The sequence below is a fragment of the Atractosteus spatula genome, chromosome 5 (assembly GCF_055471065.1).
Source record: "Atractosteus spatula isolate fAtrSpa1 chromosome 5, fAtrSpa1.hap1, whole genome shotgun sequence".
In the NCBI taxonomy this organism is placed as follows: domain Eukaryota; kingdom Metazoa; phylum Chordata; class Actinopteri; order Semionotiformes; family Lepisosteidae; genus Atractosteus; species Atractosteus spatula.
The window spans coordinates 29,533,647-29,561,577 of NC_142710.1; the positions used below are offsets into that span (position 1 = coordinate 29,533,647).

Genomic DNA, 27,931 nt, shown 5'->3' on the forward strand with positions numbered 1-27,931 from the left:
GAATATATTTGACAAAAGTTATTGAGGTGTTGAAAGGTGTTTGCTCTTGGAATTACAAACTGATCAGATCTTTCATGAGAAGAGGAATAACATAAAATGAGACTGAACATAGTCCCTGCATACAGCAATTTTTCTTTTCCTCTAGTGACATTTTAGGCACTCATTCTTCAAAGTCTGGGAAGGCTTAAAATTTAAAGTATGTTAAGACTGTATAAAAGTGTCTGCACTGACTCTGTGAAGTCTTTATTAAAACCTAATATCTAATTTTTCCTATACAATCTGAAGTCGCCAGGTGCTCAACCACGACAGTACTCTGGCTGAAAGTACTGAACAGAAGTGGATTCAAATTGTTTGTTTCTCTTTAAAAACTGTGATTCTAGGAGGGAAACTGCAGACTAAGATTCAACCGTGGATATGACTTACTTCCCCACTGATACTATGCCATTCAATAGATAGGCTTGAACAGCCAAAGTCCTCCCCCAAACATTAATTAGATCTGCATTCTCTACACTAAATGAAGCTCCAAACATTCTGGAGACTTCTCTACAGGAATAAGATGTTATACCTATGATATAAGGTCTTAAAAATGTTTGTACTTTAAGGGTCAACCAATTGTGTTGGTGACCCTGCACGCATACATCAATTTTTCCTCCGGTTCCTACCATTTATGTACCATTTATGGAAATATGCTAGGTTACAATAAAATACTGCCTCAAAACAAAATGAAGTCGGTGACTTAAAACATACCATTTGCCATATGCAACAAGACCTCTTTAAAACAGCTGGGATTATCTACTTGAGCACTTCGAGCACAAAGGGTATTGTCATTCAATGAAAAGCAAGGACTTGACCACAGATTGCCTTAGCACACCTTTTGTTTTTGTCATTTGGTTATATAAGAAACACTCACAAGTACAGTATGTGCACAAAAACACAGTCGTTGTGAGAGACTTACTCCAAAATACTGCCAAATCAAAATTAATGGGAAATAGAAAAATTTAAAAATATGAGGAAACATCAAGTAAATTGAGTGCTTAGGACTAGACCACTGCTTTTTCTTGCTAAAGTCGATTTAGAGAAATTATTCTCTACTTACTGTAGCAGTGCAGTATATTTATTGTAATTTGTGCTTTAAGAGGGAGCAGTACAGTAACTCCCAGAGACTGTCCCAGTACTTTTGAATTTCCTACTAATTTTTACACAATACTTTTTAAATTGTAATAAACAATTTTGTTTACAGCTCTTCAAGTGTGGAAAGTGAAATAGCTTTGTATGGACTTAGAAATTAAGGGAAACATGAAAAAATACAGTAGCTCCAGAGTTATAAAACAAAGAGACTGAATCTCTCAAAAGCAGGAAAAAATTGTTTGTAGTAGAAGTCCTACATCAAGACTACACTGCTGTTGTTGCTCAAGACATTGGGTGAAAAATCATTAATCTTTGACCAAAATCTTAATTATGTAATATTGTCTGATATTGGTTCTTCTGTGTTTCAATTGTTCATCTGCCTAAATCCTAATGTTTCTGTACCTCAGTTTCCACTGGAATAGTCAGTTCTTTACATGCAGCCTCTAAGATTCCATTTATGCTTGTGTTTCCCTCAGACACTGTAGACTGCAACTTTGCTCTATAACTATAATTTTTGGTCTATCAGAAGACCCAGAAAACATGGTATTCTCACTCTCAGATTTTCTGTAATCCCAAACTCCTTACACACAATTATCATTTCTCCCCTTCACTTCAGAGTGATACAAGGATCCCTGTTCTGACTATTTTTTAAATAATATTTCTAACAGATATTTTTATTTGCACAATTCAGGACTAACAATCTCAGTACGAGTGACCAGGTTCTTCTTTCTCTTTTTTACTTGCACCTTCGTTCTGCAGAATGTGCCAACGGTGTACCTGCTGGGCCAGAACTCCTTTGTTGTTTCAATCTTAAAACTGCAGAGATTTGCAGAGGAAGAAATCTGATGTGATAATATAAATTAAATGTACGAATGCTTCATTTAAAACTTTGTACATAAAAGGCGTACATAATCCCTCTTAGACGGACTGGGCACGCTGGTATGTTGGGAGCTTGTGCATATCCTCCTCTGGCTTCACTGGATCTGAGGTTTTCAAGGCTATCAATTAGAAAGCATTCTCTACGGCTTTGACCCTTAGATCTGGAGTGCAAGGTGATGGAGGCTGCAGAGGAGAATTTTCCAATCTCATATCTTCAGATGTAAAACCAGAACTTCCAAAGATTACTTACTGCTTAAGTTCACCTATAATATTACATTTCTCTAATTTCGATCAAAGTTGCACAATAATACACAGTTCCAATGACTAGACAACCAGTTTTTCTTTTGATGTTTATTTTATACTGTACATTTTGCCTCAACATGTTTTTTTAACCTATATCAAACAGTGTACTGCTCTATATGCTACACAAGATGAACTAAACTGACAAGTTAGGTTTCCTTACCCTTTCTTCCTATTTTTTCAGTTTTTAAATTTCACATTTTATTTTATGGCTCACTTTTCTCTCTTATTAAAAAAAGTCTACAGTGCTGGAGTTAAACATATTAACTGCACATATGTAGGAAGCTGACCGAATGAAACCACTTCATTCCCAACACGTGTGGTCTGCTAGCACTTACTTCATTTGTGGAGAAAGGCAGCACTAGCACTAATTAACTCTGAACGTGAGATTAGTTGTCCCACAATGTGTTATAATAACCTCAGCCTGGACTCTAAAATACATTTTCACAAACTGACAGAACAAACTGTTTCACCAACAACTGTCAGGTGCACAGATAAGCCTGCCAGGCTAAATCCCTCATCATACTCTCCCAAGCTGTGGAAATTTGGTCATTTTCAACACCAATATCATGGACACAACCCTCACTATAACCTTTTAATACATCTAATGTTATAAATCCAACAGAGATATTACAATAACTATTAAGTTTCCATTTAACTTGACAGCTAGAGCAATAATGACTTATGGAACAGGCTCAACTGAGAAGAGTTTGAACTATAGAGCAACTATTGAGAACACACGTCTTTTTCTATCTTTCAGGAAGACTAGAAATATTTTAAGATTTTAAAAATGTAAAGTTTTTGTAGGGACCATTAAGAGAGAAGGGTATGCCACACACACAGATCATTAGAAATATGAGATGTTTCATGCTTTCAGCTGTTGAGCCACAAGAAAAATACTAAGGAAACATACTTTCAAAAAGGTCTTGGTTTATTGTCTGCATTTTCAAGGAGTTTTGTCCTGTATTATGACAATAAACAATATCTCTTTAAGAAACCAACAAGTAAAAATAACACCGTCCTCACAGCCTTTCCCACAGAACCTCAAGTGTAAAGCCCCTTGCTTTAACATATTGACTTCTTCCTGCCTGCTACCCTTCAAAAATAAATTCTTCTATAGAGGCAGAGCATCAAATTGAAATCTGCTCTGAAGCACAACAGATATGCACTCAGAATGCATAAGTTAGTGGTGGGCAACCTAAAACCATATTTGTGTCTCACGGGACACAGTGTGCCCACAGCCACACAATGCAGAAGAAACTGCAAAACCATGAGCGTTATTAATTTAAGTATTTCTTGTGGGAAAACCAATTTTTCAAAAAAAACTAGCACTAGTAAATGGATAGCTTCGTTTGTTTAGAATTGATCCCCCTGCAGGCCACATTTATAATCTCCAGGGACTGCAGGCTGCTGATCACATACTGTATGTAAGACAAAGGCAGGGAAAAGACACGCGTCATACAAAATCTGCCATTTTCAGCCAATGGGTCAAAGAGCATGGGACTGCTATTTGCCGTCGATAGAATTTACCCAAGCAGAGCTCTGGGTCCTACCTGTTTTTCCCTGTCCTTCTCCTTTGATTTCCCACTTGAGCCTCTTGATGAATTCACATCCCGTGGAATGACAGAGATTTGATGCAGTGGCATGTTCATCACAGCCGACTGGAGGTTCTTAAACAAACAGAGCCTTTTTCAGAAACACCGTCATGTTGGGTCCTATTGTGATCCCCGCACAGTCTGAAAAGAATGCACAAAGAGAAACATTTAGGGTTTTTTTCGCCAACACACTAGTATCAGAGAATTATCAAAAGGGAAGTAGTTTCTCAGACACCCATGCTGGTAAATTGCAATAGGCAGTTTAAAAATAGAAAACCCTTTTTTTTCCCCAATTGTCATAAGCAGCTCATAGAAATAGCCCGGAAGACACAAAACATAGCAATAGCACAATTTGTGTGTTAGAAGATAAACTGACATCTGTCTTTCCTCAGGTGTCCATTGAGTTAGTGCTGAAAATCAAAGCTTATAGTTTTGTCAGTGTGAATCTACACTCATTTACAATGTACATTCCTTAAAATCATTATACTTTTTCAGATTCAACACTGAGAATTTTTTTAACTGCAGTCCATGTCTGTATTTTCTTCTGTTTTGAATGCACAATGTAGTGAATAACTGCCTAACTGGTCATGATGTATAAAGGAGAGATCTCCTCTGAAGAAAAAAAAAAATCTAAAAAAATATTTTTTAATTCTGTCCCTGTAGTCTTTTTCTATTCCATTTTGGACTTCCTGGGTATTTCTTTTTTCATTCCCTTTGACAGCGCCATCACTGCCGAGGGTTTGTACAGAGTTACTGATGCTACTGTACGCTCTCCACAATGCACACTGCTCAGCTCCACCATCTCCCAGCACATGTCTGCTGGGGTGCACATCTGGGGCACAAACAGAACGGAGAAATGCCAAACACCAACGCAGCCTGGCGAAAGAGGTAGAGTATTGTATAAATACAAACATTCCTCAAAGCTACCTTTGAAACCTCTCTGTGACAATCAGGACCACAGAGCAAAACAAAAAAGGTCACGCCACACTGCAATTTGTGAAACCCTTTTTGTCAATTCCCACACGAAAGAAAAGATCAGAACCAAACCGTGAAAACAGAAACCACCTTAAACTAAGTGACTCTTAAATGTTCCTTCCCGTTAGAACAAAGCATCTAGATGAAGATGTTTTTGCAAATAGGTGACTCAGCTATTACACAGCATAATGGGCTTATTGTGAAGGTGGTAGGAGAGAAGAAACTATGGCCAAAGTGAAGTTGTACAAAAGAGGTCTGTTGAATCCCACTTAAGTATTATAGCAGAGAGGATACATTTCAAACGCTGGCCAATTCATATATTCACATTATACTGTGCAGTATATAGCTCCACATCCTGAAGGCTTGTTTTATGGTTGCCAAAAGCCATTACCATATGGCAAACACCCTGCAAAAGTTATTCCCACAAGATAATCAACTGAATGTTTAGAAGAAAGATTTTACATGGGGAAACGGTTTAAAAACTAATATTTTGGCCAACTCTTTCGTGATGCAGGGCTTACTCCAACACAGTTTCCTTGTAGTATTTGTCATGCAGAATATTTTTTTAAAAAAAGCAAATTTGTGTGGATATTGGATTTGAATGTAGTTCATAGTTCATCTAAAATTAACGGCTGTTGTAATAGCCATTCTTTTGTACATGGCTAGACAACATAACCCATGCATTTGGTGTAAGAGGTTTTTAACACAAACAAATATTCCAAAATAAAATGCATGAACATATATAACCAGATGTTTTTACAGGCACATCAGGAGACAGACTTAATGTACCTTTAAGGAACTGATCTAGAATTTAAGTGATCATTGCAAGTGTATTAGCCCCGACATATTGCCACCATTACATTATCAGTCTCATGAACAACAGTACATGTTCAAGCTGTGGCACTAAGTAGCAGAAGGTAGACAAAACGCAGAAGCTAAATGCAGAAAAAGCATAGATGTAGTTCAAATCAAGAAACAATTTTGAAAAACGGAATGATTTAAATTGAATGTTGGAAACACAAAACACTGTAAAAAAAAAAAGCAGCACACTGCAGAAGGTATCAGATCCAGAAGGAGCTGGCACATGTTGCATCATGTTCTGACAATGTGTGCTCAGCAGCCTGCCAAAGTGTCTGCTTCTTGCATGCATTCTGTTTCTCCAGAAAAAAAGCTCCTCCATTCTGCTGGACCATTCCCAACAGCAGAGGAGGATTTCACACTTCAGACCCAGCTATGGTATGAGGCAGTCTACAAAGGTTATGAAAAGACTGCCTTGTGAATTCGACAGTCTCTCAAATTACATCCCTCTGTTATATCTCTTCACACTTAGGGCTTTAACACGCACAGATTAGAGCATGCAATGCAAGAATCGAAAACCCCACAAGGTTTTAAATCCAAATCAAGACCGAGAACACAGCAGTAAATCTCAGAAAGGACAACTGGAAAGAAGACAGAATTCAGGATATCACAAAAAGTGAAACTTGTAAAAAGAACCAATGTACTTACATTTTAAAATGCAGAGTGCAAAGACAGATTATTAATAAAAATCAAAGACAGATTTCAGGAATTCTATGTCAGATTTCAGAATCCCAACTGAAAGCTTTCTACACAGAACACAATTTAAAAAATACCAAATCAGAAAATTAATAATAAAAGAAGGAACTCTCCTAAGAATTTTCCTAAAAAAGGCTTAACTTCTGCTTGCACAATAGATTTTTTTGTTACTGTACAACATAACTCACTGCCCTTCTGCACCCTTAATCCTTGGAACTATAAATCTACACCACAGCTGAGTCAACTTCTCCTTATCACTGTGAAGCACAATGCAAGAAAGAGTGAACCTTGCAAACCAGGTTTTCTGTAAATCCTGATCTTTACCCCTTCAATCACCGAAAGACTTTGTAGGAGTAATTCATGTTTTTCACTTCCCTATTCTGCTAAGTGGCTCAGCTCTGCAGACTCATTTCCTTTGGTGTGCCCGACTGTCACCTGATTTTGTGAACTAATGGCATCCGAAAAACTTTTTTTTTTTAACATGAAGCCTGTGAAAATGAAACGCAAGGACCACTGTACTTGCAGACATCACATAATTTTCAATCCCTACGTATCCAATTCAGGGGCACATCCTGGACGGGACCCCAGACACACACTCCCAGCTTGTCTTCAGAATGTGGGAGGAAGCCCATGTGAACACAGGGAGAGCACCCGAGGAACTGACCCAGGGCCCCACACGAACCGTCGGGCCTCCATACCAACCCTATTTGCAGACGTATTCAAGATTAAACATTGCATCAGTTTTGGACATTTTAAAAGACGCATTAGAAAAATGCAAATTAATGCTAAAAAAAGAAAGATCAAAGCTCACTGCAGTGAGTATGTATCATGTTGACCACACAGGAACACAAGCTGTACATGATCATTGATAACAAAATATTGGTTGTTACTCCTGTTTTTCTCGCAATCAAAACTTAGGTCTCGTGTTTGAAAACACATTGTTTGAGCATTTCCACAGTTTAATATAGACGTAGCATGTCAATCTATGTATTGTATTGTCTGAAAAAGCATTAGTGGTCATATCAACACCCATTTTTCAGTCAGGATTTAAGGCAGGAGAATTTGGTCTTAATCCGATTCAGGAAATTGGAGATGAGTTGCTGTCTGCAGAATCTGGTGTGATTGAAGCATGGTAAGCATAGATTTTAAGTCCTGTAATCCACAACTATAACTGTGCTGTACAGCAAAGTGATACTTACTACACATTTTTCATTTTCCCAGGATGAGCAAAAGCAAATTCAATGACCAATAACAATAACTGCAGCAGTTATTTTGACAACAAGTTCTTCATAAATAGCTGGAATGATAGTGCTGCATGACATTACAACCCCAATAAGTTAAATTAAATATTTTGAAGCCCAGATTTAATAGAAAGATATTAACCAAAATCAAACCATAATCAAAAGAAGACGCATTCGACACACTTTTATATATATATAAAAACATATGCAGTGCATTTCGCTGGCTATTCTGTTGTGTTTATTTCAATCTAGACTAGAAAACTGACTAGAAAAAAAAACAGGCCACACCTGAATATAATAATACTTAAGTAGATTAAAACAATGTTTGGCTTCATTACTCTGCTCTCCTCCCCACTGATAGCTCATGTGTGGAGTGTTCTGGCGCACTATGGCTGACATTACATCATCCAGGTGGGGCTGCACATTGGTGGTGGTGGAGGGGAGTCCCCATTACCTGTAAAGCGCTTTGAGTGGAGTGTCCAGAAAAGCGCTATATAAGTGTAAGCAATTATTATTATTATTATAATCTTTATGTTCTTCAGTATTAATACAGAATGAAACAGTCATGCTACTTTGATACACTCACAGAATGGCACAGAAGGGTCTTGTCCCCAAAATCCCAGACCATGTTAGAGCTCTGCATCACAGTTATCACGAGTTGCCCAGTGAAGGACTGATAAGCAATCCAAGCTTCACCATGTCACTGGGAGAGATGGCCTCTCAACAGGTATGAGGTGCTTTAGCAAAGTGCAGGGGATTCATTATGTACACAAAAATGTTCTCTATGTTCTGTGATTGCCAAGTGATGGATATCCGTTCCAGTTACAACTACAGTGCCATTATAAGCAACAACAAGAAGTATTTTTCATAGAAGGCAAAGTGTTTGGAAAAGACACTATTAAATAACTACTGAACATCACTCATAGGGTTTCCATTTAGGACGAGTACCTTGAAAGCAGAAATGCATCCCTTCATATTTCTTTGAAAACTGCACATCACAGAGCAGCTTCAGTATGCAAGAGTGAATACAATAAGCAGGAACTACGAAACTAAGTCACAGTCGAATGCTTTTCTGACTTACTGTGATAAAATTCCTGACAATCTCAAGTTATTTTTGCAACCAATGTCTATTGTAAATCAGTTACATGACATTACTCCCTTACCCTACTAAAGCCTCTCTCTTTTCCTATTCATTCTAATGAGCTGTTGAAAATGTGATCATTTGAATTACAGACTGTCAGAAGCATGCTGGTCATACCCCCCGACCACTCTAAAGTAGAAACCTAAAAGGCTCGGTGAGAATATGTAAAGCTTGGTATGGCTTCACTTAATTTTCTTTGAAGGAAGGACATTTTTTCCTTCCAATAATTTTTATAGCATTCTAGTGGGTCAGAAGTTCTTCATTGGGCAAGAAATTGAGATGCCAAATCCTTCTTTAATACTCTGTGCCCTCAGCATTGTGTTTTGTTTACAGATTAAATTTAGAGTTATAAATAAGGCGCAGGCAAGGTCCTTGAAAACACAGCTTTGGCCCAGCTCCCCAGTGTTATCTACTTAATCACAAACATACAATTATTATTAATAATATGATTATAGTAATTCCTTACGCTTATATAGCACTTTTTTGGACTCTCCACTCAAAGCGCTTTACGGGTAATGGGGACTCCCCTCCACCACCACCAATGTGCAGCCCCACCTGGATGATGCGACGGCAGCCATAGTGCGCCAGAACGCTCACCACACACCAGCTATCAGTGGGGAGGAGAGCAGAGTAATGAAGCCAATTCATAGATGGGGATTATTAGGAGGCTGTGACTGGTAAAGGCGAAAGAGAAATTTGGGGTACTGGGGTAACACACCTACTCTTTTAGAGAAACACCCTGGGATTTTTAATGACCACAGAGACTCAGGAGCTCAGTTTTATATCTCAAGCAAAGGACGGTACCTTTTTTGCAGTATAGTATCCCCATCACTATACTGGGGGGTTAGGATCCAGAAAGACTGCAGGGTGAGTGCCCCTACAGGTCCCACTAACACCTCTTCCAGCAGCAACCTTAGCTTTTCCAAGAGGTCTCCCATCCAGGTACTGACCAGGCTCACACCTGCTGAGTTTCAGTGAGTTGCCACTTGTGAGTTGCAGGGCGATACAGCTGCAGTCTACATCATATACAGTATCATACACCACATCTATATTATTTTATCACAGTGACGTTACAATGACTAAAATCAATATAAAATTTGAATTAAGGAAATACTTATTGCAATCACAGTGATGTTTCAGGGAGATCTGAGCTGTATAAATTAATGACATTGCACATTAATGTCTTAATATTTGACATCTAATCCTTTAACCAATAACAATTTCCTTTCACTGCCTTTTCTTTTACAAATTTATTTAACACTCAGCTGCTACTTAACAGAATTTACACATTCTGTGAACAATCCTTAAAGGCATTTTAACCTACTCCATTTCCTAAATTTCCTAAATCTACAGTACCTACAGTATCCAGAAATACATTGTGTAAGTATCAAAAAGCTGAAAGATGTTGTTCCATTTTCTGCAAAAAGGAAACTAACTCCCTTGTTTTACAAAACACATCAAGCATATTAAATATCTAACAAGTAATAGGTTTATTCCATGCTGAAAAAGAAGAAAGAGAACACAACGTTTCGGCCGTGAGGCCTTATTCAGGTGTGAGCAATGTGTGAACCTAGATATTAAATATCTAGGAACAAGTAATAGGTTTATTCCATGCTGAAAAAAAGAAGAAAGAGAACACAACGTTTCGGCCGTGGAGCCTTCTTCAGGTGTGAAGAAGGCTCCACGGCCGAAACGTTGTGTTCTCTTTCTTCTTTTTTTCAGCATGGAATAAACCTATTACTTGTTCCTTTGCAGCCTAAGCATGCTGACGCAGCTACCCACATTAAATATCTAGGTTCACTCATCCTTGATGGCTTATTTAAACTTTTATAATAACACTAAATTCATCTTGAAAAGACAGGAAGTTAGGACCACTTTCTTTGAAAGCTTAATTAAGGAGCTAAAATGGTGAAAGATTTAAGGTTGAATCAACATTAAGTATTCTGCATTTAACATTCATTGCCATTAAGACTTTTTCTTACATATATTTTGGGTTTTTTTTTTCTTAGTGATTTCAAATTTCTTAAACATTTGCTTTTTAATACAGCCTATGCAATATCCAAGGTCTTATTCTATGAGCAGACTTTTTAAAGATGTTTCAGTTACCTAGCAACAGTGCTTCGTTTAAGGTCAGACAGTGGTGTTCTTTTCTCCATGCTGTTTGAAATTTAAGATCTATTGGCATACAACAGTGCTTTCTGTTTTTGGGTGAAACTGGACTACAGATTTCTTCCATCACTATTGTAGCTTGTCTGTTTTAATCTTCCAAACTAAAACAAAGGGAATCCAAATGGCTGTCTTCACCTCAGTGCAAAGTCAGGCTGTATTTGTTACTCAGAGGAACCCAAGCTCTGCACTAGGTCAGAACACAGGTGAGACAGGAAGCAGGAGCTGTTGTAATGACTGTTTGCACACAGCATTAAAAAAAGAATTCAAGTCCTCGAAGGATGCAAGACAAAAAACAATTCTTCCCTTTTTATTCCGGGTATGTATTCTTAGTGTTTATCTGTTTTTGTAAACATTTTTTCAAAATATGCAAGAAAAAGAAGATGCAAATAGGAGACCAGACATGTTCTACAGATTAATTTGCTTTCTTATCCTTCTAAGATTAACAGGGGCCACTATGGACTCATTACAGAATCATGGTTTGGTTACAGTATCTCCTTGGAGACAGACGGATTGTCTTCTTTCACTTTAGTGCTTTCAGACCTCACTTCCACAACCCTGACAGCAAGATCAACAAAACCAAGCAGAATCTGATGTTGTGACAAGTAAGGAGATGATATAAACTCATCTGTGACAGTACAGTATATACACAATCTAGGAATTAGAAATCAAGTAGAGAGAACCTAAATTAGAAATTAGATATCAGAAAGTGATAATGGAAAACAGATTTTGTCTAATAAATCAGGGATTCCCAGATGGGGTACCACATTTCAAACAGTTGCTTTTAACAGTAATACTCCCAGGCTAAAAATAAATAAAAATGTATAATATTGGTGTTTAGATGAAGTATTCATGATCACATTGTAATGTACAGAATTGTGATAATGCTGTGTATTTTATTATCCTGCAGTTAACAGAAATACACATGAATAAAAAGACTTCACAAGGCCTTTGAGGAACCCTCATTGAAACAGAAGTGACCCTCAACAGGGAAGGCCACTTTACACTGACAATAAAAATAAAAAAATATCAAAATCATTACTCTAACTCCCCCCCACCCAGAGGTTTATTTGTTCCCACTGGGAGTTCTTGTTTTCCTCTCCTCCAATCTCAGGTGGTCAGCTGTTGCTATATGAACCACAATAGAAATCTGTTCTCTGCTCCATGACAAAATGTCTCGAAGAATGTTCTAGTAACTGAAAAACAGATTGCAATACATTGTACTGTACATGACGGCAATAAAATAACAAGCTGTTAGCTTGACGCACGTGCTGCACAGAACAAAATGGTAAGAACTAAACCAAATGTGGACATTAGACAGTGTCAGAGTGTTAATCATTACACAAACAACATCCAAATTCACCGTCATGAGTTTGACAACAATATAAAATGCAATGGAAAGCACATACTGCAGTTTTGCACTCCCTCTTGATATTAGGCAATACCAGTGTCTCCTAATATTCTGTACTGGACTGAAGAGGAGAACTGAGAGAATCTAGGTCTTGAATACTGTATGTTATTACAAGTTATGGTGATATAGGATATCTTCACTGATAAACTGTAATGAGGCTCCTGAATGTCAGCAAGCGTTTTTTTTAACTTTATGAAGTGGCCCTGGTACTGTGTTTATCGATTGCTGTTGCTCTTTAGATGCACCACAACATTGTGGTCAACAGGTATCGTCACTTTCTCAGATTGGTTGAATAAATGTAGGTGTACAGCAACTCCCTCATTGTACAGATTTCATTCCAAAATATCTACTCTATTAAATCTTTTTTTGGTCAGTACAATCTTTAAGTGCTTGACCATGTTAATGTGAATGTTCCAGGTCCTCACAAAAGTAGAGAGTGAAAAAACAGTGGACTGCCAAGGGGAAAAACTAAGTTTCTAATTTCTAAACTTAATTTTGCAGAATGTTGAAACATCTAGCTTTTTCACAACCTAAAATGTCATAATTACACCAATTACAACTTTCTAAGCAAGGTTATAGCTGAAAAAAAACTTTCTGGCAGTGTGCTTGAAAGTGCACAAAAGGGTATTTGATTTATTCTCAAATCACAATTGAGAAGTAAATCCCAGGTATGATTTACATACTATTACTAGAAAAATCGGATTGCACACAATTACCTGTTCTTTCGAAATGTTCAATTATAATCCTTAAGAATAACCTCCAGCTGTTACCATTTGTAAAAACAGTGCCGAAATGTGATTCACAGATTTACGGTATTAATTAAGAAGTGATAATTACTTCTGTATAACTCTAAAAATAAGCTGGTAGGACATTTCCAATACAAAAATATGCATGCACTGAAATTAGTTTCTCAAAATTCTAAAAGGCAGGCCTTTGCTTCTTTCCAGTTCTGAATTCATAAAAGAAACAAGGCTTTTTTATTCAAAGCTAAAGAGGATATTAGTGTACCTGTATAGAGAGTGATACCTGTAAAATTTGTTTTACTGCATTGTGCAAGCCTTTCTAAAAAATAGATTCTGTGTAAAATCCCAGGGATAGCAAAAGTACTTCTATTATATTATCCAAAGGTGGAGTCCTGTGACTTAAAATATGCAGGGGCAGCTAGAGAACAGAAAAAATGTTATAGATAAGAGGGCACCATTCATTCAATACAGCACAGTACATTATCTGACAAAGTCTTGCAAAGAGACTTACCATGTGCATAGTATGACAGTCAAATTCTCCTGTATTTCTTCTAGGTATTTTTGAAATAATACTTTTTAGCCAGCAGCCATATCACCCTGCAACCCACTGCAGCAGGTGTGAGCCTGGTCAGAACCTGGATGAGAGACCTCCTGGAAAAAACTAAGGTTGCTGCTGGAAGAGGTGTTAGTGGGGCCAGCAGGGGGCGCTCACCCTGCAGTCTGTGTGGGTCCTAATGCCCCAGTATAGTGACGGGGACACTATACTGTAAAAAGGCGCCAGCCTTCGGATCAGACGTAAAACTGAGGCCCTGACTCTGTGGTCATTAAAAATCCCAGGGCATCTCTCAAAAAGAGTAGGGTGTAACCCCGGTGTCCTGGCCAAATTTCCCATTAGCCCTTACCAATCATGGCCTCCTAATAATCCCCATCTATGAATTGGCTTCATCACTCTATGAAAAATTGTTATAGAACAAAGTAAGAACACAAATGTTATTAGGATCTTCCATTTTTTTTTGTAGCTTCTTAGAAATTTTGGTAGAGATCTCACTAATTCAGCTCTGGCATTTGTCCAGACTGTGCAGGGCTTTGTGGGAACATGTGATACCACTGAGACTGCCAGATAATTAACAGTTTTTAACTAAAAGGATGATGAAAGAAATCAGGTGGCACAGAAGATTCGTCATCCTCATTTTAACTCCAGTGCAAGTTTGATATACATTACTGAAGAATTTACAATTGGAAACTCCCAGTGGCTCATCAAGAAAAAAAAAAGTCATTTTGGAGTGTAGAAAAAGTTCTGTTGACCAAAACTAATCTGAGGCCCCAGACAGAGTACCTTTGGATGTACCTTGATTTATTGTGATAGTGGTGCCTTACAGTAGCAGTACTCTCATGGAAAAAAAAGCACGATTTAACTGTACCGGCTTGATTTAAACAACCTACAGGTTCACCGACATGACAGAGATAATACTGGTTTTAATCAAGGGATTCAGTGCTTCATCCTAACTGTGGAGCTAAAAAGGAAAGAGAAAGTATTAGAGCTACATGAAGAGGAAGTTCACTGAGTGTTATTTAGACGCCACATCTACTCTCAAGGAGGGGCATCAGTGCACTGAATAATCTGTAACACATTATCAGTCCCAGCACCTTACTGTGCTAGTGCCAAATATGATGCCAGCATTTCTATTATTTGGTATTTTCCAAAACATAACTCAGTCAACTGATTGTCATTAAAGTTTCTGTTTTATAAGTAAATGTAGCACCTGGTGATGTCAGAGGTGTATTAGGGATTATAGAGGGGATTTCAGCTAGTAAAGGGTTTGGCATTACTTGTTGTGCCATTGCTGTATTTACACAAGGAATAGGTGACTGATCAATGCCAGGCACTGCATGAAAAAGGCCATTCCAAAGAGGGAAATCATGCTGTCTGATAACGGCAGGATACACAAATCCAGCGGATCACAAAAGACATTCCGTACTATAGACGTCACATACTGAAAAGGGAGATCTTTATAAGGAAAGCCTTTGGATAGTAATGGAAAAGGATTTTGCCCAATTCCAACTATTAGAAAACTACTGTACAAGGATTGGTCTTACGTACCATTACGTACTGTATGCTCACAATGTCTCACCAGACTGTTGAATTATCTCTGTTCACATTCTCATTACAACAATCTGGAGACACAAAACTAAGATGGACAGCGTGGTCTTTGGTCTGTAGAAGAACAGCGGAGCAGCCGGAGCAAACCCACACAGACACGTGGAGGACAGGCTAGTGCCACACACAATCAGAGCTAGAGCCCAGAACGTGTGAGGCAGCAGTGGGGACAGCTTAGCCACCAGGCCACCCATTCCCAGAGCAGCGAGATGGGAACACTCTTCCACAACTCCTCGTCAGAAAGGCCACCAGGGAGAGGACACACTCAACGAACTGTGCTCATTTGGTTCCGTTTCACAACAGTCCTATAACTAGTAGTACTGGTTAAACTGATAGCACCCCCCAGGAAAGAGAAATGGCTTTGGAGAACCTTTTCTTGTTAGTCAAGGCACACAGGTCTCCTACTGCATTCTGTTCTGTTGACTGTAATTACATTTCCTGAAGCAAGGTAAGGAGCTGTTGTACATCATGGAAAATGCAATAGCAATAAATTGTACTGATTAAATATTTGGGTGACCCACTTTTATTATGTTTTATAAAGTGTTCATTCTCTGCTTTAGCACTTTGTAGATTACAATGCTTTAGTTCCTGTACAGCCAACCTTAACCCCCCCTAAATCAGGGATTCATCTTAATCCAATCAGTTTCAAGAACTCCCCACTAACCCTCCTTTCACCAGTTGGGATCTTTTCTGCGATACTGAATAAAAGAAGAATTCTAAATTGGCACACAAAGGTAATTTTTCTTATCGCTATGCACATCATGCGGAGACTGTGTATGATCTAAGTCAAGGCAGTTCAATCCTGTTCCTGGAGGGTATGTCTATCTATAGGTTTTCCATGTCTCTTTAAAGCACCAGCAGTGGAGAGAAGCTGTTAAACTGGTTTTATTAAGTCAGCGATTGTCAGATTTAGATGAAGGATAATGTAAATGAATCAGTTGTGTCCAAACAAATTGCTGCTAAAAGCTTTATTTTTGAATACTTGATGGATTCATTTTTTAAATTCTGACATTTTTCAATTTCTTTGAAATGTAACAAATTAAAGATGTGTCATTTGCAATCAAATTATTAGTACCACTTGCTAATTGCTAAGTCTGCAAACTGGTATTTTGTCAGGGAATTTTACACATTGAAAGCAAACACTTCTGAGAGTTAATAAAATAATTGTTTTTTTATATTTCAGTCACATCAAACTTTTTTTTAAAAAAAAGCCGAATTAACAAGACCAAGATTATCATTTGGATAAATCCTAGGATTTCAAGGCACCATTTTGACTAATCTCTAGCAATGACTTTGTTGTTTGCGTTAATGTCAAAGCAACCAGCACTCCAAGTACTTGAGAAAAGTAAAACAAAATCTCCCAGGGATACGGTAAACAACTAAGAAAGATAAAAATCAACATGAAACCACCTTAGTGAATCTTTTTGCTTACTATTTACTTTACAATCAATACATTTCTCGCCTTTTGGAGGAAGGCTAATGTTCTGTATTCGTAGTTCTTCATACTGTATGTACATGACTGTAAAAAAGGTACAATAATAAACATTTTAAAAATCAAAAGCATGTATACTAGTAAGAGCTGCAATCAGTATAACATTTATTTGTCTCATGCCTTTATCCAAAGTGACTTACAGAGTTGTTTTTTTGACATACAGATTTTGGTACACATTTACACAGCCGGGATTATCGGAGCTCTCTAGATAAACTACTCTTCTCCAGGGAACAACAGCTATTCTCCATGTGGTATTTTAATCCACAACCCTCTGGTTAAGTCCAGAGCCCTAACCACTACTCCATATTGCTACCTGGCTATGAAACGGGTAAGAGAAACTAAAGAATTGTTACACACAGTACAGAAAGACAGGTTTCAGTGACTGGTGTCCTCACGTTAAGTTTCAGAATGACATACTACCACTGATATTGTGTGCAGAAAACTACTTTACAGGAAATTTAAGTTCCACCCAAAAACATGTGATCGACCAGTAAAGTTAGCTTGTTGAATGGAAATATGAAAGCAGGCCATGTAATTTTTACTGAATCGCCCTGTTTCCAGCAAAGAAGGGAAGAAGTGTCAGGAATGAAACAGATGTACAGGATCCAGAGCTGGCAGCGTTAATTGACTTCATTTTCCCTTTTCCCTAAGGATTTGCGCAACTCCAAATTACCGCTCATTAAGGTTTCATAAACACTGGCTTATATTTTCACAGTACCATTCTCCAAAAACAACCTTAGGTGTAATGTGCACAAATCCATTTATCTCTCAACACTAGTAATTATGTTCCATTAGAAATCATACCCATGAAAGTTAATCCAGGAACTTCAAATTTAACAGAACAAATTCCACAAAACGTGTTTTGGTAGTTTCAATACTGACCCTTAAAGGGGGACTTTTGAAAAAAAAAAATCTAATAATGCTTCGCTAACTGGCTGTTATGATGTGGTAAACGCCTTGACAACAGGCTGATGAATCCAGTAGCTGAGCCCAATGAAGGCTTGAAGACTGATAAGGACTGATGGACATTGCCAAGGTAGAACAGAGAAGGAAGGTGAACATGCCTTCAATCCTGATCCAGGAAGGGCACTTGAGCCGGTTTGCGGGATTACAGGCTGGAAGTTCGGGAATGTGCCAGTGGTCCGCTACTCGGAAAAAGCAACAGGGTGCAGACAGGCACAGCAGGGTCGGGACAGAAGGGGACTCTTTCAGGTAGGACTCAGGCAGAGTGTCCTTCTAAGACACAGGTTAGTCATGTTGGGAGCACTTCCTGATATGGAAATTACCTAAATGACAGAGCACCAGATTTGTGGCAGATTAGGGTCTACATATACTTGATGGAATTAGCACCCGTTAATTGGAGGCAGGTAGTTGGAGCAATCTGCCCAAGTGTGTCTGAACAGTCCTGGGAGGTGTTCGACTCTTTGTGCAGATGTGCCTGGTTTCCAAGGAGATAGAGGGCAGTGAGCTCTAGCTCACCTTGGCACAACACAAGCATGTTTAGTGTAGTGATAAGACTGACTATGTACAGTAATTACCATATAGCATCTTCCAATAGAGAAGAAAACGTCGGCACAGCTGACAAAGAGAAAAACAGTAACAGACTTAGTGTCTGCTTGAATGCTCATTAAACATTATGACTCAAGTATCCACCCCTTGAAATCCTTCATGTGAAGAAGTAACCCGTCACCTAACAGTTTCAGTCCTGAATAGGTTTGCAGTTATTTTCCACATGTATTCTCAAGATTATTTTAAAAAAGTATAGCACACAAAGGAGTTGTGGCCGGTTCCAATAAAGGAGTTATTCACATTATGGAAGCTGACTCACTAGGACTTAAGAAAAATGTGATTCTTTGAGCTCCACAGGAGCCAAACAAGCTATATGGCCTCTCCAAAGTGTAATCATTTCAATGGTCCTATAGTGCATTGTTGTGTGGAAAGGTTCACTCCAAGCAAATCACCACTAATTAGATAACTATTAACGTGAAAAACACAACACAGCAATGTGCCCATATTGTTTAATGAGATCTGCTAATTGCTTATTTGTTAAACTATTTAAATTAACTGTAAAGCTGAACCCTGTGACAATTTCAATACCTAATGACCACAGTATAACAATAGCATAAAACCTGTTTTGTTTTTTTCTTTTAAAAAAAATGTTGTGGTGCAAAACATAAGCCTTAGCTCTCACACTCCAGTTAAATGGGAAAAAAACCCTTTAAACAAAAAATTTGAATTCAGGTACTGCATAAATATGATTTACAGTTTGAGCTTAATTTCAGCTTAATTTTCAGCTCAAGGACTGCCAGAAATTTATATTTGGGTAACCAAAGACAGTCCTCTTAGAACATACAGTGTTATGGCACACTGCAGGAATCCTTAAAGGAGCTTCCCAAATATAAAAATAACGGCATATATTAAGGGTTAGAAAGAGTCGCCTTTGATGAGTGCATTTCAAACCACAATGAAAGTAAAATATACACAGTAATGTGTAAAACCTCCAACATGCATCACAAAATGGACTACATTTCCAGTTATGCACCGCATCATATTGCCATCATTGTCTGCGATTCAGAATGCGGCAACAACACTTCCAGTGACATGATGCAGCCCTATTACACTGTAAACAATTAGGCTTGTGAATACATCTCTTTTACACAAATATTCATCTCAACTTCGAGAGGTTTACCAATAAATACTACTTAATTGTTCATTCTGCATTTAGATTACGTTGGAACATTTCTGTGGCGAAATGTCTGCTGCACAACCTGCACTTTGCTCGTACATCGCATTTCAGTGACTAGTGAGCAGGAAGGGCCGCCTCACATCACGATTCTCACTAACTCTTGCTCTTGCCCGTGCCGAGAGCAGCGGTTTACAACAACACAGCAACCATGCTCTACTTCATGTACTTAAATTCATGATTTTGTGCTTAATTCAGAATTTGTAAAATTTTGCAATACCAGCAAGTATTTGGTGAACCAAGATTTAATAACTGGTCTGAAACACTGGGACAGCAGTTCCCCTTTAAGATTTCTTACAGAAGTCAATGTGAAAGCACATACTATATATGCCATACAACACAAAAAACCCTCCAGTCAGAAACACACCTTCAAAGAAAAAAAATTCCACCAGATTTGGAAAGACTGAGAAACTATTCAAGACCATGCTGTGGAGCCTGACTTACTAGCAAGCTTCAGGAATGCCTGAAACCGATAATCAGCTCAACACAAACATGAGAAAGATAGCACAAAGGGCATCTATTGTTTTGTTTCCCTGTGTGAAGCTTCCCACGTCTATAGGCTTTGTTGTCATAACACAATAAATGATGATTTAAGGCTGGAGTTGGTCAATTATCCACTAGCCTCATTGGGCATCCTAATGTGGCTAACTGCATTTTCAATTTGTAAGTAGAAAAGTTGTTGTTCACCGGATCAGTCTGTCTGCTTGTATTCTCCAAATACAGAAAAATGGATTTACCTTTTTTACACTATATATAAAATACACAACTCTGAAAAGCATCTTTTTCCTTAAAATCAGTGCAGGTGGGTAAAATGGTGATAAGACAAGACAAAAGTAAGGTAGTTTTTCCACACTGTTCACCAACAGGGCTATGCAACGCTCATTTGTTTTCCCTCTGCAAACCCTGGTAATCTGCTTTGAGAAGTCACTTCATTAACCACTCTAGCTGATATAAACAAGACGGCGCAAACAGCAACTGTGAATGATCAAGAGGAAAAAACAATCGGAGGCTTTTACGAAAGAAACCCAACCGTACAAAACATTTTAATTAGGAACCTGAAAAGTGCAGACGTTTTTCATGAATTAGACTTGTTTTAGTTCCTCTGCTGCAGTATGACATCCCTACATTTCAGAAACAGCACAGGATTTTCAGTCTTCCGCTGCTGATGTTATAATCCACAGAGCCCAAAAAGACAAGTACAAGAGGGGATAATTCAATCCACCTATTTCCAATGTATTCAAGATCGCAAGACTATAAACTAAAAACGTGGAGCAATTTATTCACCTGACCTGCTGTGTGTAGTGGGGCTGCTGGAGCAGAGTGGTTTCTGTGCTTCACTGTGGTGGGCCGATTCCCATATGTAAAGTGCTTTGTGATCCTTAGGGATAAAAGCATTACTTATCCCAAAGATTATTAGAAACAAGAGGTGGCCATTCTTCCCAATTTAAATTGTTGTGTTAACTGTAACAGTTACACTGCTAGTAGGTAATTGAGGAGGACTGCATACAACCTTTCCTGAAAGATCAGGTTCCACAAACCTGCTGTGCTAATAAGCGATACCTGTTGTTAATTTTAAAAGCCCATTCCTTTTGCTTCCAAGTGGGTCCTGGGATCTGTGTTACCTTATTGATCTGGAATGAATCATCTGGATCCACACTTAAAACCTCTCAGGATATTTAATACATTTAAATAACATCCTCTTGACTGGTGAATTTCGATCTACTGTTCTCAGTTCAATTCCTGCATAGAGAAAAAATGGCATTTGAATCCGGACTTAAACTGACTGAAGTTGATAGCAAATACTTGGATTTTTTAACTAACATGTCTTGTTAAAAAGTAAAATAAGAAAATTAAAACATTCATATTTAAAGTAATGTATATGCAGAATGAACAATAAAACAACCGACAGACCTAACCCTACACTTGCATTAAAGGTCCACTGATTAATTGCAGCAAAAATGCGCTTGTTAGAAAAATAAACTGGTCACGGGTGTTCATTAATTGGAAACATGAGCTACTGCATTTTATAAATAGTTGCTCCATATGTTTGTGGTGATTATTTGTGGTGTGGAGATATTGATCTTACTCACAATATTCAAGATATTGGACTCATTCACTTATTGCTGCTTATTTCTTACAGATTCAAAAGAAAATTCCCACACCAGTTCTGTTTCGGCCTGTACTTGGCTGAATAAAAATCTGCAGAGTTCTAGCAGAAGTACAAAGCCCTTGTAGTCTTCTCTGTTCCTAAATAAAGAGATTCAGGCTGATTGACAACATTTCTTTGAGCATGATAATGAACCTAGTCATTCTTCTATGAGCAGATTTACAAAAACATAGGATTTTCTAGATGAGCGGATGGCATGTGGTAGTAGCTAACAAATTCAAAGATCTTGTTAAGAATTTTTAAAGTGCCGGCTGTCAAAGGCCTTTGAAGAGTTTGAATACTTGAACAGAGAAGACTGAGGGAACCTGATCCAAGACTAAAAAGTTCGAACTTTTAACCAGTGAGCAGGACATTCCTTGAAGATCTGTAAAGTATCTGGTTACTCTTCTTTGACCGATTCTAGAACAGCCATACCTTACTTATACCGTTTTGACCAAAAAAAGTACACAGTACTCTAAATGAAGTCTTACTACTACATTGTACAAGTTAAACACAACATCCCTTGATTTAAATTATGTGCTTTAAAACTGTAGTCTAATATTTTGTTTGCTTTTTTTAGAGCTTCTCCGCATTGTCTGGAGGATACAGTGTCAACATTAACACCCAAGGCTTTCTTATAAGGCAGCTGAATTTATCAAGGCATTTCCAATTTGCATCCGTAGTTTGTTTTTGCTACCTGGACACAATATTCTGCGCCCACCTACATCAAACATCATCTACCACATTTGTACCCAATCCTGAATTTTACCTAAAATGTTTAGAATTTCATGTGCTTCTTCAACTTTAACTGTAAATCCTCCTATTGCGGTATCATCTGCAAACTAGATGAGCTTACCAACTGTACTAAATCTAGGTCATTGATATAAATTAGGAAGAACCGTGTCCCTTATACAGATACCTGTGGAACTCCACTAATTAAATCAACACACTTTTAGCATTCACTCCTTATCTGTATTCTTTTATCCATTTACCAGTTCAATTCAAAATTGTGTTTCAACATTTTCCCCAAATTCCTACTGCCTGTAATATGAGAGTTATTCTTTTATAGGGCGCTTTTTCATAAGTCTTGTAAATACACTATATTGTATGCACCATGCCCCCCTTACAATTGCAGAGTTTATCTTTTGTAAGGTCGCAACTACAAAAGTGCACATCGCTTTACATGAGGTCTTACCCATCTGTTTTACAAACCAGACCCAGCTTTCCTCAAGTTCTATGCTTTTAACAATAATGATTACATTGATTTTGCTTCCCCACATTTTCTAAAGAAGCGTAGCATTGGGTCTGTGAAAAGCTACCCATAGGTAGCTTCTTCAATCTATGCGTACCCGTCTCTTATTTTTAGTGTAGATTTTTACTTGAATGATGTTGGCCCAGTCTTGAATTTTGTATAAGCTTCTATTAATTTAATTGTTGCTTCCAAGGAGATTGCAACCTCTTCGATTTTGGGATTGGCTGCTAATTTAACAACCAAGGTCAGCCTATGAAAAAGAACTGCGATATCAAATGACTTTGTCAACTTTCAGAAAATAATGGAAAAGGATTCAGCATTGCATAAGGGGCAGTGGTGTAAGAACGTCCTGCTACGACATTGATCACATTGACACTGTTTTAGTTGATCAGAGGCCAGATCAGACACAGAAGGGAAGACCTTTCATTGAAGGGCAACAGAGCACATTCAATCAAAATCACATTTTGAAAGAAATGAAAAGAAAAGCCAGCTAAGATCCAAACCATTCTAATCAATGTTCTTGGCTTACCTCCACAGATTACAGACATGACGCAGAGTTAACCATGTCCTCGTTTAGCATTTGCTCCATGACAACCAATGCGACATTGTACCTTTCATCATACGGGTTACAGTGCCCATAAATAAAAAATCTATGATCACTAAATAGTTTTAAAGGGTGCAGGACTAAACCATTGATTGCAATGCTACATAAGTTTACTTAAGAATACTCCTGCACATATTCCTACCAGTAAATTATATGGATGTTTATTGACAATTTCATAATGCTGATAATGTATAAACTATTAAAATCACAATTGTGTCCTGGCCTTTTACTTCCTGAAGTCAGTAATCACAACTTGGTATCCCAGAAATATTCTTGGATAAAGAGTACTTACAAAGCTAAGAAAAGGCATTTAGATAGCTTTTTTTGTATTGCACCTTTGGATGGCTTCAGGGTGGATTATACTCTAAGGCTTTTAGAGACTTTTAAATTTCCTGTGCTCCCTAACCCGTTCAGTACACAGGTACCAGTTCACCTCGGAGGTACTTCGACATTTAATTAAATTTCATCTAGGAGACATCAGCCCAGTGGACTCATTTTTACCATGTCTTGAACAATCAAATATCCACAGCTATTTTGTAGGAAAAAAAATGCAACTGATAATAAACATCTATGTGAGCAACGTTAATAGATTAGTTGATTTTGTTTTTTCTAGAGGGCTTAAAGTGGGACCTCAATGTAGCCTCACAGGCCACAGCACATCCTCAACACCAGCGTTCAGGGAGACTGTTCACATCCCCAACAGCAGGGTTCAGAGAAACTGCTCTGAACACAGCTCTGGCATCAGGCAGTGGTGTGACATGGCAGTTAGGGTATCAGACTCAGAACAGGAAGACGGTGAGCTCTAATCCCAGGTGGGGTTAAAGATGGCATACCCTGGAGAAAGGTGCTCCACAATACACAGGTGTATCAAAGGGAACAAATACAAACAGAAGTCAGCTCCATACATATCTAATAGCACAGCGCGCGGTTGGCTGTGTAATAGGAATCCCCTGGAGGCCACTAGCTCAGTCCCTAGTTGCCTATAGATCCATAAACTGCCTCCGTTTTCAATTGCTGCTTAATTCAATACAGCAGATTATATGAAATGAAGAATAATCTAACAATGGGCCTGCACACCCTGGGGACAATGCAGAGACGCCAATTAACCTAGACAGCACATCTTTGGCCTATAGGAGGAAGCGGGAGCATCCACCAAGCATGCTAAAGCAAGAAGTCTTGGCTTAAATGATAAGCAAAAGAATCCTTTGTGATTTTTTCTCGAATACTGCTGAACCTGGTAGAATTTAAGTCACAAAGAAAACATGCCAGGCCACAGTTTTGTAAATCATGGACAGATTCATTTGATTATTTGATTGAACCATAAATACTTCTTACTTGATCTCTTCAGAACTGTTGGGCCTAGGTACTACTGCGATAAGACGCCTCTAGGTAAAAACCAGGCTGGTAGAAAAGTAGGTGGAGCTCTTACCTCTGAACAAGCAATTCTAAAAATCCAATGTCCCAGCATGGCAACCAGAGACACACTGTCCACTGACTGCGTCGATGTACTGACTACTTGGTTAACCCATGGACCTGCTCATAAGAGTAGGGGTGTTACTGTAAGCTCCTGGTTCAACTCCAGGACCTTACAGAATGGCAGCATGTTAATGATGCAGTTCATGGGTGGATGAAGTGGATCCCTCACATACTTCTGAAACAATAGTAGTTTTGAGTATGCTAATCTTGGTCACAGAACAAAACCTGAACCCGATTCTAGGCATTATGGGTCTACAGTTCATTCTAAAACCCTAGGCTCCTTCGGTGACTCTTTAAATTTGAAATGGGCTTTTTGTATGAAAGGCTTTTCAAAAGCTTTTCCATTTTGTTTCACAGTAACTCACTGTTACAACTTCAGATGCAATTCTTAGCTTAATATTTCTGGTTGCATTACTGTTTCTAAACAGCATAAATTGTGTTCAACTGTATATTACTGTACACAAATGATCGAGTACAAGGTTTGTACTATGTTGAAAATACCTGAAATGTTGGCTTAATGCAACAAACTGCAGAAGTGTGTACCTACTGTAACTGGATCTGTTCATCATCAGTTGTTAAACAAATAAGTTAATGAAATAAATGAAAACCAGCAGACACAGGATCACGTAGGACCAAGATTGTGCAACCCTGTCCTACAATATGCCAACTCATTATGCCATAAGATGATGAACAGACACGTATCAGACACTCCCACATAAAGTGATTTTTATTTTTCTGCAGAAGTCCAGCTGCTTAAATTTCAGGCAGCACATCTGAATGAGGGCAGATATGGAACTCAGAAAATTGGTACAGGGTTGATACCTGTACCTATTATAAATCCCACTCAAACCTTTTAAGAGCTGAACGCAAAATTTTAATACATGCCAAGGACAGAAAATTGCAATCAATTAGCTTCTGGTGGTTAAGAATCAGACAGATCAAAAACAAGACACAGTGGTCCCCCAGAACGATGCCTGATGTAGAGTATTAAACTATATGAAATCGCTAGTATAATTTCTGACCTAATCATTGATTGTGAAGGGTAAAATGTCAATAATAAATGTGCACGAACTACCATAATCAGGACTGTCACACAGAGAATTTCCCCAAAATGGGCCTGTTACGTTTCATCTATGTTGTAGAACACTGTACCTCTCAATTTATTTCACAGATATTACAGCGACAGAAACTACAGTTTAATAACTGGTAAACAAAAACAGAAATGCTTTATTTACATTTAAATACATATTTCTATTGAACACATTGTATACTTTTCCCATGAAGAGGTTCATGTTCAAACACGATTGCCTATTACTATTTGCATAATCTGAATCTGGTTCCTTCCTGTCCTCTGCTGGTAACATCCTCAGTTATACCTGGCTTGGAAATGTACGGATTGTTAGAAAGTAAGAAAATGCATTCTGCTCCCTGGGGCCATAGCCCTAGAACTAAAAGAAAACAAATCTGTAAAAATCTTTAGGCTAATTAGTTACTTTTGAAGTTGTGTGTGCAGTACATTTTTCCTCCTGAGTGACATCTTAAAGTGCAGGTTGAGCACTGTGGGCCAGGCATCATGAGTCTGAGCCTGGGCTGTGCTGCAGCTGACTGAGACTGCGATTAACCCAATCCCATGCCTCACAAGTGCCAGAATACCACCAGGATATGGTGGGGCGTTAATTTGCCAAGCCAGGGTCCTTCTGACCTTTGGCAACAGAGGGATTTCTACAGCTTACTGTGTATAGGGCAGCTTATAACAGCAACACTCGTGAGACATGGCGCTTGTCCATCTAGTACTACCCCTCCTGTAAGGCATGGTGGAACTGACAGGGTGTCAACCGATGAAAGGGGTCTGGCAGGTGGGCGCGTCTACTGGTCCTGTTCCTCCCCCTGTGCAGAAGCCGCTGTAGGAAAGCTTTATACAGCTGTTGGTTCCAAACTGAGGGATCAGCGAGTAATAATTACTTAATTCAAGAAATACACATCCCTGTACACTCTAGAACCTCATAGAGGCACTGCTGTGCTGTACACCAACAACCCCCATCAGGTAATTCAGTGCTAGCAGCCAAGCTCACCACATCCTTATCCCTTTCAATCAACAATACTGTTAGCATTTTAGCTTAGACCTACCTGAACTGAATGACAAAAAGGAAAGCAAAATATAAATGATAACTGACATTTCCCCCCCCCCCCATCCATCTGTTAATTCTTATGATGGAGTCTACTGTACATACCTTCAGAAATGTCCGATACACTAGCGATACTGTCCAGCCCCTGATACAGAGGATAGTTTTTAAATAGCTTTTGCTTGACAAACCGATACCTTTATAGTGTGCATGGTCTTGCTTAATTTAATTTGTTTTCACTGCAAATGCATGCCTATTTTAATTTTCAAAAGAAACATTTATAAATTATACAATATACAGCATTAAAGTAAACTATGTTTCAAAGTGCTGTATGATTGGATCAATAGGTTCCCATGTCAATGACCTGATTTAAAATGCATCTCTTATGCAAGATTAAAAGTTAATTTGCCACAGTTCAGAAACACATTCTCTCAAATTCTGAAGTGCCTGAAAAGCAATTTTTGTCAATTAGCGTGCTAAACTGAATTGACTTTGCACTTGGCTAATTTGGATTTTAATCAGTGGTTTAAGCTAAAAATCAGTTTTAAACAAACAACTTAATTAAAGCCTGTTTATGAAGGGACTCCAAAAAAACTGTATTAACACAAAACATACTGCAATTCAATATTACTCTATATCTGGAAGGTGAGTAATGCAGCAGGATACAATTATTCTAAGGAATTAGTTGTTCATCTTCAGTATATGAAAGTATTAAGGCACAAAACAAGCCTTTTGAATTAATCAGATACAGATATCAGATTTATCAGAAATCTAAGGAAATTGTAAAACTCAGAAGTGACAATT

General features: G+C 38.2%; 1 protein-coding gene across 3 annotated transcripts in view; it reads right to left on the bottom strand.

Annotated features, from left to right (window-relative positions):
* Positions 1-27,931, bottom strand: part of marchf8 (membrane-associated ring finger (C3HC4) 8) — a 95,289-nt gene that overhangs the window by 62,577 nt on the left and 4,781 nt on the right. For all 3 annotated transcript variants that reach the window (XM_088915609.1, XM_088915608.1, XM_088915610.1), the window contains exon 2: positions 3,861-4,043. In XM_088915609.1, the coding sequence (XP_088771735.1) occupies positions 3,861-3,959 (99 nt within the window). In that variant the 5' untranslated portion in view covers positions 3,960-4,043. The remainder of the gene's footprint in view (positions 1-3,860; positions 4,044-27,931) is intronic.